This window comes from Micromys minutus, assembly GCF_963924665.1.
Source record: "Micromys minutus genome assembly, chromosome: 1".
NCBI lineage: Eukaryota > Metazoa > Chordata > Mammalia > Rodentia > Muridae > Micromys > Micromys minutus.
This window is the reverse complement of record NC_137969.1, coordinates 186,309,715-186,324,707: the sequence shown is the minus strand read 5'-3', so window position 1 is coordinate 186,324,707 and position 14,993 is coordinate 186,309,715. Positions and strand designations below refer to the sequence as shown.

General features: G+C 42.9%; 2 protein-coding genes across 5 annotated transcripts in view; one reads left to right on the top strand and one right to left on the bottom strand.

Annotated features, from left to right (window-relative positions):
• The window catches only part of DOCK4 (dedicator of cytokinesis 4), a 383,278-nt gene extending 373,394 nt beyond the window's left edge, over positions 1-9,884 (bottom strand). For all 3 annotated transcript variants that reach the window (XM_080927592.1, XM_080927594.1, XM_080927593.1), the window contains exon 1: positions 9,813-9,884. In XM_080927592.1, the coding sequence (XP_080783718.1) occupies positions 9,813-9,849 (37 nt within the window). In that variant the 5' untranslated portion in view covers positions 9,850-9,884. The remainder of the gene's footprint in view (positions 1-9,812) is intronic.
• Positions 9,709-14,993, top strand: part of ZNF277 (zinc finger protein 277) — a 122,404-nt gene continuing 117,119 nt past the window's right edge. The window contains exon 1 of one of the 2 annotated variants that reach the window (XM_080927608.1): positions 9,709-9,835. In XM_080927608.1, the coding sequence (XP_080783734.1) occupies positions 9,721-9,835 (115 nt within the window). In that variant the 5' untranslated portion in view covers positions 9,709-9,720. Of the gene's footprint in view, positions 9,836-10,412; positions 10,542-14,993 lie in introns of those variants that run through there. The other variant, XM_080927609.1, reaches the window with a different exon arrangement.

The following is a 14,993-nucleotide window of genomic DNA, read 5'->3' as shown; positions in this document are numbered from 1 at the left end:
CAGGTGTTTGTTCAAAGGCTGGCTGATGTGCAGAGCTCCAATCCAGAGTTCCCACTCTTAAGTCAGCAGGTAGCAGTACCACTGTTTGGGGGCAGTTCCTCCCCCACCCCACTACTCTATCGCCAACAGATACCAGAGAAAGGACATAGATTTAGGTACTGCAGCATTTAAAGCCCACCATATGACCAATCACTTTGCTCATGAAGACCACAGACAACGTAACATCCCCTTCAGACTGCTTTCCTCTTCCCACCCACCTTTCTATCCCAGTTCTTTCTGGAAGGGGTCATGTCTGAGAAATTAAAAAAATAAGGTACAAGAATTATCATGGGTGCCACAGACAGAAAAGGATACCCTCCCAGCTGAATATGTCTATTCTACCTCAAAGCTGAAGTGGAGAAGCTCTGACTGGCCCTCCTGTAAAGCTCCCAGTCACTTGAGTCTTTGAAAGAAAGCATCCTGCTTAGTAAGAGAAAACAAAGGCAGCTTCACCACTTCTATTCCTCCCTGGCTTTCTCCCAGTTTCACTCTGGTGTAGTTTGCAAATGCAAATTTTACATATTTTTATAATTATTTTTCTTTAGTTTTGCTTGCATGTATGTTTGTGTACCATGTGTTTGTGAGGTACCCAGTAAGGCCAGAAGATGGAATGGAGGGTGGGGCGTGGGTATGCTTTGCAGGTATCTCAAACTCACTGTAGCCAAACACAGAGATACTGAACAGAAGACATTTATTCATTAGGGTACCTAAGCAGACAAATGATATGAGCTATATGGGGCAATCCTCAAATCAGCATAACAGAGATGCTAATGCTGAAGGCCTTGGTACTTGAAGATGAACCTTTGAGTGATAATTTGCCATTGGGTTGAGCCTTCACAGTTGCACTGATTAGCTTATTTTTTTTTTAAGGGGGAGGGGAGGAGGAAGAGAAAGAGAAGGAGGAGAAAGCTTGCTTGGGCCAACTCTATGAGGATTCAGCACAAGGGGCCACTTACAAGCAAAGCAAAAAGTGAGTTAGCTAGCATCTTGATCTTGGACTTTCAGTCTCCAGCACAGTAGAAAATAGATTTCTATTGTTAAACTTTAGCTTTTCTCCTAACTACCTCTCAGATTCCATCCATATTTTTGTTAGTTAGCTGGTCAACTGCTTTCTTGATCTAGTTGGGTTTTTTTCTTATGAGTCTCTGGCCTCAACCTTTTGATCTTCCTGCTCAGCCTCCAGAGCATATGTCCTAGACTTACAGAATTGTGCTACCACATGGCTACATTCACACCTCCCTAAGCTGAAAGTTGCTAATTGGTCCAGGTTATGTGATAACTACTTAGTTATATGTATGCCAGTCTATGTGTGTGTGTGTGTGTGTGTGTGTGTGTATGTATATGTATATGTATATATACACATATATACTCACACATATTCATATTTAATCTTGAAAAAAGAATGAGAATTTACCAATGTTTTACATTGGGTATTGTTTGTGCAATAACTGGGTCTTCTTTATACATTTTATATAGTTTCAACCATACACTTTGCTTTCTTTAACTCATAACTTAATACTAGATACCTTAAATATCTATTTTTAAAATATATTTTTTAAGTATCCCATTGTCCATTCTGACATGCTCATAGTCCAAATTGACTCAACTATTCTTTGGTCATTTATGCTGTTTCAAAAGCAATATGGCTAAGGACAGCACTGTATGTAAAGTGTTTTGTGTCTACCTGGTGTTTGGTTTCTTGTTTCCCCCATGTAAACTTTGAGGAGTGGGATTCCCAGAAGTCCTCTTAGCAACTACCACCTCAGATAATTTAGCATAATGCCTAAGAGATTTGTTTATGGAAGCCTTCTTCCAATCTGTTCTGTGTGACCTCTGTCAAGTCACTTAACACTTCCTTCACCCAGTTTTCTGTTAAATATGAATGGTTACTCAAACTTCTTTCATACAATGTCATGAAAACTAAACAGCAATACAAAACAAGCTCTTAGAACTGTACTGTGCATACAGCAAATGTTTCCTAAATACTATTTTCATATAATATGATGCATTGAAAGAGGATGCCCTCCATAGGCTTAGTCCCTAGTTGGTGGAACTGCTTGGGAAGAACTAGGAGGTGTGTCCTTATTAAAGGATGTACATCAATGGGGCCTGGCTTTGAGGTTTCAAAAGCATGCTTATGTGCCCTTATCTCTCTACCTCCTACTCATGATTAAGATGTGAGCACTTAGTTGTTCCTGCTGCCATTCCTTTCTTTACCATCATGGAACCTCTGAAAGCATAAGCCAATTAAACACTCCCTTTTAGAAGTTCATTTGGTCATGGCATTTTTATCACAGCAATAGAAAAGTAACAAGATGTATATTATATATAAGTACGTATGAGGTTACAAAATGATAGTGACAAATTACAATCAGCGTGGTATAGCCTAACACTGCAGCACAAGTAAATTATCAAAATGTATTAACGCTTTTTAGTGATCTACATCTCACCACACATTTCTTGTTAATTCCCAGGAGCGCAACAGTTGTCCCTTAAGTAAAGTTAAATTATTTACATGGAAATAAGCTTGGAGAACTGGAGTTGCTTTATTCCTTTTCTTATATACAAATAAGTAAACTTAACAAGTTCAAGAAATGACTTATTCTACTGTCCTAGTTTGCTATCCTTTCCTGGGATATAAACAGCATGACAAATTGCAAGAAGGAAGGATTTATTTGGCTTATATCCATATCACAGTCCTTCACTGAGGGACGATGGGGCAGGAACAGAAGCAGAAGCCTGGAGGGAGAAACTAAAGCAGAGGCCATAAAGGAACGATGCTTACTAGCATGCTCTCTCTGACTTATTCAGTGTACTGGCTGGTTTTGTTTCAACTTGACACAAGCTGGAGTTATCACAGAGAGGAGCCTCAGTTGAGGAAATGCCTCCATGAGGACCAGCTGTAAGGCATTTTCTCAACTAGTGATCAAGGGGGGAGGGCCCAGCCCATTGTGGGTGGTGCCATCCCTGGGCTGGTAGACCTGGGTTCTATCAGAAAGCAGGCTGAGCAAGCCAGGGGAAACAAGCCAGTTAGTAATATCTCTCCATGGTTTCTGCATCAGCTCCTGCTTCCTGACCTGCTTGAGTTCCAGTCCTGACTTCCTTTGGTGAAAAACAACAATGTGGAAGTGTAAGCTGAATAAACCCTTTCCTCCCCAACTTGCTTCTTGGTCATGATGTTTGTGCAGGAATAGAAACCCTGACCAAGACACTCAGCTACTTTTTTTATATAACAGTGCCCACCTGCTTAGGGATGTAGTGACCATAGTGAGCTGGGCCTACTGCATCAATTCACAATGCAGAAAATGTTCCCCATGGGTGTTCATAGGTCAATGGAGTAGAGTATTTTCTCAGCTGAGGGTCCTTATTCCCAGGTGACTCTAGTTTGTGTCAACTTAACAAACCAGCACACCTCTCACCAGCAGTATACCTCAGTAATATTTCTACGCAGGGAGTGGAGAACAAAGGCAAAAGAATGATGTGAAGAGTCCCACACTGATCTCATTGAGATTGACTACAGAAACTACACAAAGAACCCTTAAAATAATACAGGCTACTGTCATGGATCTTAGCAAGGGCCTATTGCTAAAGATACTACATACTTCACTGACAGGAGTTGGAAAAAAAAAAAAATCAAGCTCGTCTGACCTAGAAGCCTCCTCTCTGAAAGCCAGTTCTCATGGCATTAGAAGGTGCTAGGCAATCTGCAAAGAAAGCTGTTAAGCCTGGGAACCACAGTGGCGGTACTGGAAAGATCCTCAGTGGTGCAATGTTGGCATCTGTATCTCTGGAGCAACCAAGAATTATCTCTTTGGACCTAATGCTGGTTGACTGGAAGGAACTCAGGCCTGATTACTATAAACCTGTGGCCAGAGAGACCATAGACCATACAGAAAAACATATCACTATTACATTACTAAAGTAATATAGTTCCTAACTGCATTAGAAACACTCATCCTTATATACAAAGATGATCACAGTTCTCGCATCTCACCAGAGACACTCTTCCAAAGGGATGGAATTTTATACAAAGATTCACGTCCAGTCAAAATGCACAGAGTGAGTGACTGTGGGCTCCTCCATCTCAGATATCTATAACTCAACCCCTATACCTAGTGCTTAAGGTCTATCAAGGAAGGGGATCAAAAAGTTTGTAGGAGCCCGAGGCCTGGGAAAACTACCATATGATAATGTCTTCTGGACTCTCATGAGATGTTCCTATGAGCTCTTAACAATAAGGCTGCCGGCACAAGGTCTGCAAACACCTTACCAGTCTACATGCCAGAATACGAGGGAAATTTCACAAGGCCACAGCCCTAGATGATGAGCTACAGGCAATCAATGCCTGCTGACAGAATAAGAACCAGTGTTGTAAATTGTTTGTTTGTTTGTTTGTTTGTTTTTAGGAATGAAACCCCAATCCTAAGGGGTCAATCCTAAACATATGCAAGTAAGAGCAACACCAACTAGCTCAGTCAGTCACACACACACACACACACACACACACACACATGAGAAGAGCAGATCATTAATTCAAGAGGAGTTAGTTAAGAGGACTTGAGGAATTGGAGGAGAGAGGAGGGAAATAATCCTGACATCAATCTTCGGCTTCCGTTTGAGCACATGAAGTGTACCCACACACATGCAAACACATACGTGCACCCCCCAACACACACACACAAAGAGAAAAAGAAAAACTCCATGCCAACACCATGTAAAGAACTTGACAGAAACATAACGAAGTCTGAGTTCTAATACAATCTGTCTCTTTCATGTGGCATTACAGGAGTATTTTTCAAACTAGGGGTTGAGAGCCATTAATAAGGCATTGAGTTAATTTAGTAATGAGCTTTAATGAAAAAGACTAGCGAACGTGGAATATGGGCAGATGTGGTTTCCCTTATGTGTGTGAAGTGGTTCTAGAGGGCATTTAATATACACTAGAGCAGGACATTTATTATTTCTCTTAGGATGACAGCACAAACTAGAATAAAGGCTACTGCTTCCTTGTCTCTTAAGTGTGAATTGTTGCTCTGTTTCAAAGAGCAGGCTCACATACACTAATTTCACATTTTTTCCAAATGTGAAATGTTATATTTGTAAGCTATTAAACAAACATTTTTTCTTATTGCCTTAGATGTTTTCCTGATACATGTGCTCACAGCATAAAGTCAGCATGGGAAAAACTTAGACATACATTACCAAAGACAATTCTCTAAAGTGTTGTAGTAATGAATACAGCTGGAAACAGGGAAAGTCTATGTTCCTTGAAATTTTGTAGTTTTTATGGTGCTACTATATCAGCTTCTTAAGGGAATCAAGACTAGAAGGGAAGGGTAGCATCTCTGTTACCATGGGGACCTTAGAAAGAATCATCCCAGAGGACAATGACCAAAAGAAAGAAACAATTTTTTACTGGCTGTTGCCTCAGGAGGCTGGATCCAGAACATCAGCTCCATCATTGCCACTGGCCTCCTAATTACTCCTTTCTACCCCCTTGTACTGTAGAGCCTGCACCAGGCTCAGAGCCTTACTCGGAATCCCAGACTAGCTCTGGGTACTGTCTATGTACAATGCAGTCGTACAAATAAAAAACATTTTTAGAAACAGCAATGGAACTGACAAAAGCCAAGAACAGAGGCAGACCCCTTCCTACGTCTGCCACACAAGCTGCCATTACAGAGCCCTCCCAAAGGGAAGGGGACCAAAGATCCTCAACAAGAGGGAGAAGGTGCCCCTTCCTCTGAATTTGAAGACACTTCAAGAGGAATATGATTCCTATTCCAATGTGTTCTAGAAGCACTTCCAGAGAGATACAGGAAAGAATATTTGTAAGGATCAGTAACATCAGACTGTGATATTTGATTTTTAAAATCATATTCATGACCTTTCATATTCAGAGCAGCTTGCATAGGGATTTGAGTTTTTTGTAAGGCTCACTAGGGCTTTTATTTCCTTTTTCTTTTTCTTTCTTTTTTTTTTTTCTTTTTCTTTTTTCTTTCTTTCTTTCTTTCTTTCTTTCTTTCTTTTTTTTTTTTGTTGTCATTTGTTTCTTTGTTTGTTCTTTGGGTTTTTTTTTCTCTTCTTCTTGTTGTTCTTCTGTTTTGTTTTGTACCTCAGACTCTCTGGCTAAGCTTAACCTGGCTCACTCAGATAAAACATCTACCTAGGTTTAAGAAGGAAGAGCCCGAAGCTAGGAAAATCTCCTGCCTCTCCTGAGGTTTCTGTGCATAAATCGTGGAGGAAAAAGCACACACAATGCCTTTAACTTTCTTTCTTACTAAGGCCTGCCACTTTTTAAAGCACAAGAGCCTCTGCTTGTGCTGATGTGCAGAAGGCACAGAGAGGTCTGAAGGGCATTAATAAGTGGCTGATTAATTAATAAATAGGAGTCACTACCCATGGAGCTCCAACCAAAGAAACAGAATCAAACAGACTGAGGAGAGCAGCAATACCTGGATTCTGTCAGTCTTCCACGGAGCATTCCCGAACTTCCGATTTTAGTTTAAAACCAGGTGGGACTTATCACAACAAAAGCATCCAGCTCCAGTAAGCACTAGTTACCTCTTGATGAAGGGTACATGTAACAAAGGGTACATTTGATTGTAAGAACTCTACAGAACTAGTACTGGTAAAGACCTTGGGTAGCACTTAGCCTAGAGATGAAAGCTCAGAAGGGTTAGTTACTTACTTCCAGTAACACAGTGAACAGAAGTGTGTAGCTGAGAACAGGAGCTAACTAGTTAACAGGAGCTAACCCAAGACAAAAGTGCCTATCATCATACCCTAGCTCTCACGCTGGACCGCTGAACCACATCCTAGTCCTTGACACCCCCCACCCCCCATCTCCCCACCCCCACCCCGGCAATACTGGGGATTGAGTCTATGGCCTCTTATTTGCTAGGGAAGTGCTTCCACTAAGCTTATTACCAATCATTCATGTATGCATGCATGCATGTATGTATGTATTTATACTAGGTCTTGCTAACTTGATCGTGCTAGCCTATAGTTGATGCTGTACCCCAAGCAAGCCTTAAACTTGAACCCTTGCTTCCTGAGTGTCCTAAGTAGCTGAGGTTATAAGGAGGTCTATGCCACCAAGTTCAGCTACTAACAGACATTTTTTTAAGGAAAGGTTCCTTATCTCTCAGCACTAAAGCTTCACTTGTATACTTCTTGAGAATCAGAGATGAAGTGTAGATTGCTTTATGTTCACTCATCAATTTGTTATTAAAAATAATTTCTACGTGCCAGACTTGAATACATACTGATATATCTTACAAGTACAAAACTGAAGTAATTTTATCCACTATATTACTTTATACATATCGTAAGTCATACCGCCATTGGTATGAAAAGTCATACTTAAGAGGCATCATTACAAAAATACACACTATATACTGAAACTCTGGGTATTGTAAGTTTCATACTTATTGCAAAGAACAAGGAAATGGACTTCCTTACCAGCTATGAGACCAACATAACATATATTCTCTGTAATAATAAAAAAAATCATAACTCAGACCTGAAAAATATTTTTAAGACTTTGCAATCTAAGCAGCTCCGAATACTGCTCACCATGGTGAGAAATGAAAGTCCACGCGTAAGTATCCTAGCAAAATTTTCATCACACACCCGCCTGACAGATGGGTTCTCAAAAACAACCAAGCATTCCGCAAGCCAAATGCTCAAAACTTCGTAATAAACAATGATTAACATTCTTGAGTATGTGATATTGCAAAAATGGGAACCTCAGCTACAATTTGGGGCAGAAGCTCGCTTTGTGCTCTCTCCTCTCATCTCACCTCCCACCTCCCCTTCCCAAACAGGCACACCCTCTCACCTCCCCAACCCTGCTCTGCATCCCAAGCCTTGGTGTCTGCAGCAAGCTCAAAACAGTTGACTGATCATATCCGGTTGCCATTCCAGGAAATCCCAGAGTGGTTTTTAAGCCTCTGCCCACAGCTTGTTAAAGAAAGGCGAGAAAAAAAAAAAAAAAAAAAAAAAAAACTAATCGATATCAGCACCCAGCTGTGACCTGGCACATAAGGAAATCCAGAAAATAAATGTCATCCATAATCTGTATCATTTAACACTTGCAAGAAAACAACCTCTGGGAGTGACTCTAAGCCGGACAGTGCTGCCTGGTGGATCTGAGATTCCAGCACCAGGTGTCAAGACAGGCGAGGAGGCAATGCCCTCTGGTTCCTCATCCTTCAGACTAGGAAATGCCTTTTCCCTTGCAGGGGTTATCTGATCCCCCAAAAGGAGGATGGAACAGAGAGGAAAACAACCTCTGTCTACACCGCTCTGGGAAAGCCCTTTAGCAAGGGCTCACCTTAGTCTTAAAAGCTGGGAACCCTTCTCAAAGGTGGGCACACGACAAACTATTGTCTTGATAACCAGTCACAGCCCAGAAAGGAAGCTCATGTAAAATATGAATTTGTTTAATCAGATAGTCTCTTCAGTAGATAAAGTCCGATCCCTAGGCAAAGTAGGGGAGGTAAAATCTCCTGTGGTTAGGATTCCCTTGACAGGTTTTCCAGATATTTTAAATTACAGAAGAATGAAGTCAGAACATAAATACGTCTCTGTATCGTATAAATTACTAGGTCGGTCCACAATAAAAACAAGAACGCCAATCGGCAGGACGGGGCATTATAGGAAATGAAGATTGTCAGTAAAATCTATAATGCTTTCTTTCTGTTAGCCCTTCTGGGAGGTTATAATTGCATTTGGCCAATTCGGGCTTGTCAGTGAGGCTAGCTTAATAGTCTCAACCCTAAAAGGAGTGACTGTCAAAGAGGGGTGAGGGGTTGGGGGGGGGGGGACCCAGCTGAAATCAAACAACAAAAACGGGAACTGTAATCCTACCGAAAAGGGAGGAGGGAAGGGAAGGGAGCCTCCTGTATTCATCAGTCAACATTAATGTCCTTTGTTGTTCACCTTTACACAGAACAGTGAATGCTATCCTGTTCCTTTTTTCTCCCAAATCAGGGCCAGGGTAGTCCTCTCCTAAAGCTGCCTCCCAGTATCTAAGAGCCGGGCTTTCTGACCCTCCTCTCCCTCGTCACTTTCCAGCCGGCCTCTATGACCCCCACTGCGCTCATCCCCTGGTAAAGAAGGTGGCCAGAAGTAAAAACAAATCTCCGTTCCCCACCAAGGACCAAAGAGTGCAGCAGCACAGATGTTGAAATTTACCACCACCACCCCCTCTCCCGGTTCGCAACACACACCCCAAACACCCAGGAGGCGAAGGAGAAAGGAGGCTGTGTCCCGACTCCGTCTGTCATAGGGGCTAAGGATGCCACATTCTGCACTCTGGGTATGCCGACCCCAGCCACAGGGACTTCGCGCCTCCCTACTGTTTGGGAGTATTCTAGCAGCCAGTTCCAGGTCTCCCTCATCACCCGGGGAAATCCTAGCAGCCCACTGCCAGCGCTCTCTGCCGCTGTGGGCCAGCAGGGGTAGAAGGGAGAGGAACCCTGTTGGCTTCCCCTTCTAACTTGACACGCAACACGCCCCGCGGCCGCTCCAAACTCCGCCAGCAGAGCCCAGAGTGGCTGTCCCGACGTTCCGGGATCAGGTTCGAGGAGCGCCAAGTGCGCAGAGAGGAGCGAAACCCCAGCGCTCGCCCCTCAGCCGGAGGCCGGTGCGGACAAGCCTGGGTCCCGCTGTGCAATGCCAAGACCTGGCATTTGCAGCCTGGCGCGGAGCGAGCTGCGTGGGGGCAAGGACCGGAGTGTGGTAAAAGTTCGCCTGCGAGCACTCACCCACGCCGTATTTCTCGTGCTCCGTAGGTATCCACATGGCTATAAAGGGCGCTGAGGGGCTCAGGACTAAGCAATCCCCGCGCCCCTCCAGTGGCTCACAACAATGCACGGCTCCCGAAGAGCAGCTGCGGCGCTGGTGCACAGCGGATCGCGCGGGCTGCTGCGCTGGGCAGGGGCTGCTCCCGGGGCTCCTGAGCAGGCACTGACACTACACGGCCGAGGCGGAGCCGCCCGCCGCTCTGCCGGCCGCGGCTGCTTACAGCCCTGCGACGCGCTCTCGGGGACCCGGCGGCGCAGTCATTGTTCTGATTCACTGAACTAAGCGAACACGCCGGGGCACTCGCGGGCGCACCCCCGCCCGTCAGCGCCCATCCAGTGCTGCCTCCCCACAGCCTCGCGGCATGCTGGGAGTTGTAGTGTTTGCTCTCCCAGCTCCGGAAGAGGGCGTGGCTACATCGGTTAGGGGCGGGGCAACTAGCTAGGCTCGCTACATTCGATTGGTCCAAAATGTGACGGCACAGCATAGGCGTGTAGGAACTCCCTCAGTGGGTTGGCATACGATCCCAGGCGCGTTTTTATTGGTGTATCCCTGCTGCGCCCCGCCTACGGCCTGCCCCTAGCTACTGAAGCAGGTAATGGCTGCTACAGGGGTCCAGGGTCTTGGTGTGGACCCCCAGGAGGATGGGGTCCGCGGGGTCCGCGACGGAGTCTGCCACACGGATCATGAAGGTGAGTGCGCTGTTCCTTGGGTGCGAGTGATCTGTCTTCCTTTTGCTGGGTCCGGGGTGCAGCTGGCAGCCGCTCAGACCTTAGAAACTGGTCAGCTAGGAGACCCCCTAGGTGCCAGACGAATAGCCGTGAAGGAGACCCAAAGAGATGGGGTGGGATTGACGACGGTTGCCAGGCTGTCATGGGTGGGAGGAGAAAATGAGAACTGCCTTCCCGGAGGTTTGGAAAGCTTCTTTTGCTATCTTCCGGTTTGGAATTCCGTGCTTTGCCGCCGAGTGGGTGTGGGTCAGGTCTGGGTCGCACGTGTGTGATTGTAATGCTGTGATCAGCTATTTCCTGGCCAGTATTCTTCGCTCTTCTCTATTTGCTGAGCTGACTGTGGGAAGGTGTTTGAAGTAGTTTGGGACGTGTTTCCAAGTTGGAGACTAGTCACGTCACAGCTCTTAATACTTACTTGCGGGTTGCTCCTTGGAGTCCTCTTCAAAGAGAGGGGATGTGTGTGTGTCTCAGATACCATTTGGCCCCTGGGGTCTCCCGCGTTAAATGTAGAGCCTGGGAGATCTTCAGGTCCTAAGTTCTAAGAGAAAGGGAAAAGAGAATTAAATGCACTCCCGCCATCAGGTAACATTTAACTGAACATTTTGAAACTCATCACAGCTACTTTGTATCTACCTGACTTTGGTGTTTTCTTCAGTTCACTGTAGAGATCAAAAATCAAACTTTCATAGACTACCTTTTCTTTTGGTTGCGCTCTACACCCCACCCATTTTGTTTAAGTGTATAATTTAGCACACCAAGTTCTCTTTTGTAATGGGTATGATTTGGGGTTTAATTTGGATTCTCAGTAAGTCCTTGTTGATGTTTTTTCCTTTAACCTTCACAACTTTTAGTACGAAGTTTTTATCTCAACAGCAGAAAAATGAAGTGCAATTTTGTTCCACTTCCCATGAGTGAAATTCCTATCATCTAAGCCACCTATCAGTGGGTTTGCCATATGTCTTATACTTATACAGACCGTTTTTCCAGATTACCAACGTTCCACAGAGCTACCACTTTAAGATATAAAGTAGGAAGCCTTGATAACTTTTCCTCATGGAGTAATTTATTTGAGAACTTACAAATACCTCCAAAGCATAATTAATTACCTTACAATTACAGTTCATTATAAATATTTCAAGCAGTTCATTCAGAAGTATTTAGATTAAAAAAATAGTAAAGTCTCTCTACTATACAGTTCCACTTACAAAGACAAAAGTGATGCATATTTTATGACTTATTCCATTATAACATATATTGCATACCTCATTTTTAAATAAAAGGTATAATTCTAGTAAACTCAAAGATCTAAAACTTTCTTCTTCCTCTTGTTCAATCAAAGATACTTCTATATTGACACTTTTTGTTTTATTTTTTTAGTGACTACATTCATGTTCCATAGAATAGATATTCCATACTCTAGCCAGTCCCCTGCTAATAAATGTATAAAGTCACTCTGATTTTTCAATAGTGTTACAGAGAGTGGGTTTATGTATATGGATAATGTGTGTGTGTGTGTGTGTGTGTGTGTGTATATATGGATAGATAGATCTTTGCCCAGTAGAGTATTACGTTTGTGTAAATTTTACATAGATTACAGTTTTCCCTCTTAAAAATACTCATCATAGATATTCCCAATAATAACCAAGTGTTATTTAACCAATATTTTCAAAATGTATGAGGAAATTATTAGTCTAGGACCAATGTTGAAAAATATAGTAAGCCTAAATTAGGTGACTAATGAAAACTTCATTTTAGGCTCCAAATTATCTTCAACAAAAGCATTCTCATGAGAAGTAGTGAAACTTCAGTGATTGTCACAAAAGCATCTCTTTCCATACTTCAGAACTGCCCAATATTATTGATTTAGAACAGTGACTAGGAGAGTGTCATGATTGACTCTTACATCATTTTTAGTAAGTAAGTAAGTAAATTCATCATTTAAAATTCTTCTTTAATAATGGATCATTCTTTGACTTTGTCAGAATTCTTTCAAACCCTGCAAAATGGGACACACATTTTAGTTGAGAATAATTGCATTAGGAGTATATTTCTTCTTAGGCAGGCACTTAAGTTATCCAGGATGTATTTCTCTGTAAAATCACACACTTCTTTAATTTCTGTAAAACTGCTGCTTTTCAGAGGTTTATTCTAATTCTAATTAAAATGTCAGTCTGTGTGTTTAATATCCTGAGACAAAAGGGCCTGAGGAGCCGTTTAATAGAAATCCTAGCAGTTCTATAAAATCTCTGCTGGAATGAGTCACTAGGTGGAATTTAGGCATATACAGCTCTCTTGCTGAGACCACTGTGCTCCCTGAGGCTTTTTTAGCCCATTCCTCCTCACGTCCCTACATTGGTTGGTTCACAGCAAAATTGTCTTTTGATAAAAATCAAAAAGTCTATTTGTTGGCAGTACACATAAAGGAAGAGATGGCACCAGGTATGCGACTATCTACCTTGCGTGTTCTCCTGTGGACGAGAACCCTTGGGTGTTAGAAGGGCCTAGGGCTGAGCTGAGGGCTATGGATGTCTGCTGAGGCTCACGTGGAGAGGAAACTGAATGACAGGGTCAGACCAGGACTTATTCCTGTTTGCTGTCTATTTGAACAGAAACTAGTGTTTCGTATTATTTTCTAAAATTAAAAACAAAAAAATAGGATCTGGGTAGATGGCTTAGTGACTGAAAGCATTTTCTAAGCAAGCATGAGAGCCTGGGTTCAAATCTCAGTACCCGCATAAAAGCCAAGCATGGCCTCTGTGCCTGAAAGCCTAGCTTTGTGAACGGGAGACAGATGGTTCTCATTGCTCTTGGCCCAGCCTATATAGCAAGACCAGTAAACTTCAGGTTCAGTGAGAGTTCGAGGTGAATAAGATAGAGCATGAAAGAGGAAAAGAACCGATGTCCTCCTCTGGCCTTCCCATTCAGGTGTACAGGTGTGCAACACACACACACACACACACACCAGACCACTATATGTTGGTATTTATGCTAGTGCGGGTTTTAATAAGAAATTAATTAGGTCATAATCTATAGTTCAGTAATTCACACTTATAGGAGGATTTTGTGACTACTGTGATTTCTTTTGATGATGATTACCTGTGTTATAAGATTCAGTTGGCCAACTTTGTTGTCTTCTCCAAATGGATAGTAGATGACAATGGTAGTGTTTGAACTTATGGTGCATGTCCTACAGAGATCTTATTAACTTCATTGTTATGTCTGTGCAAGAAGTTGTGGAGAGTAGCAAGTGAAAACTCCTTGCTCTCATATTCCGTATTCTGATACATAGCATGAAGTCTAAGCTAGAAAGCTAGAGAGCATCATTGGGTCCTTGCCCATAGAGCCTGAATTTGATCAGGTACCAAGTCCTCCTTCTCTACTCCATAGAGGTGGAATCTGCTCTCTGTTCCCCTCCGTAACCACCATTCTCACTCTATTTCCAACCCTGGGCATCACTGCTGATGACCTATCTCTGTCTCAAGCTCACCTTCTAGTCTGTGCTCCAGAAAGAAAACCAAGACCTTGTTGGACTTGTTTTGTCTGCCTGATCCTGGCACAGTGTTAATATTTAATAAATGTTTGACCTAAACAGTAATCTAGCCTTCCCAATCGGAAAACCTCCCTCTTGACCTCTCTGACACTTAACTTTACCCCTTTTAATCTACTAAAAACAAGTCTATTTGGGGGGTCCACACTAGAAATCTTCACTGCAACCCTGCTGCATGCCTAAGCAGGTCCAGCGTCTCTAGGTAATACTTATTCTGCTCTCCCGCCTCGTCTCCCAGCCCTCTTCCTTGTTCATCTGTTCATTATCTGCATCTCTTGTGAGACTAGTTACTTGTTGGCATCTGCACTTACTAAAGCCAAGCCTTATTTACTTTATAGCTGTCAACTGTCAGAGTTGCACACAATAAGAGGTAGCAGTTTAAATGCTGAGAATATTTTTGAAGCTTACTCAAAGTGTTTAGCATGGCTGACACTCTAAGCAGAAGAACTGAGGTGGAATATTAAAAAAAGAAAGAAAGGAGAAAAAAAACAAGGAAATGATTTGTTTGTGAAAGGTATGCATACCAACTAGAAATGCAAGTATCCTCAGAAGGCATCCTGTCAGAACTAATCATGGTGTTTGCATTTTATGTTGTTTTTCTTGCCCTCTTTAAAAATGATCTTCTAATATTATTTAGGCAAGGATTAAGTTTTCAGAGAATACTTTAGATCTGGATTCTGTAAATGAGTGACCTGATCCTTGAACTCCGCCCTCCGTCACCTGTATGGCTGGTAGCCAGTTTCCTACAATCTGGCCTCATATTTGGCATGGCTATGGCAAGGGGATTCAAGTCTATTTGAGAAAAGCTGTATTTCAGTTTTAATTGTGGCCTTGAATAAGCAGAGAGGTATGCTGCACATTCGTGA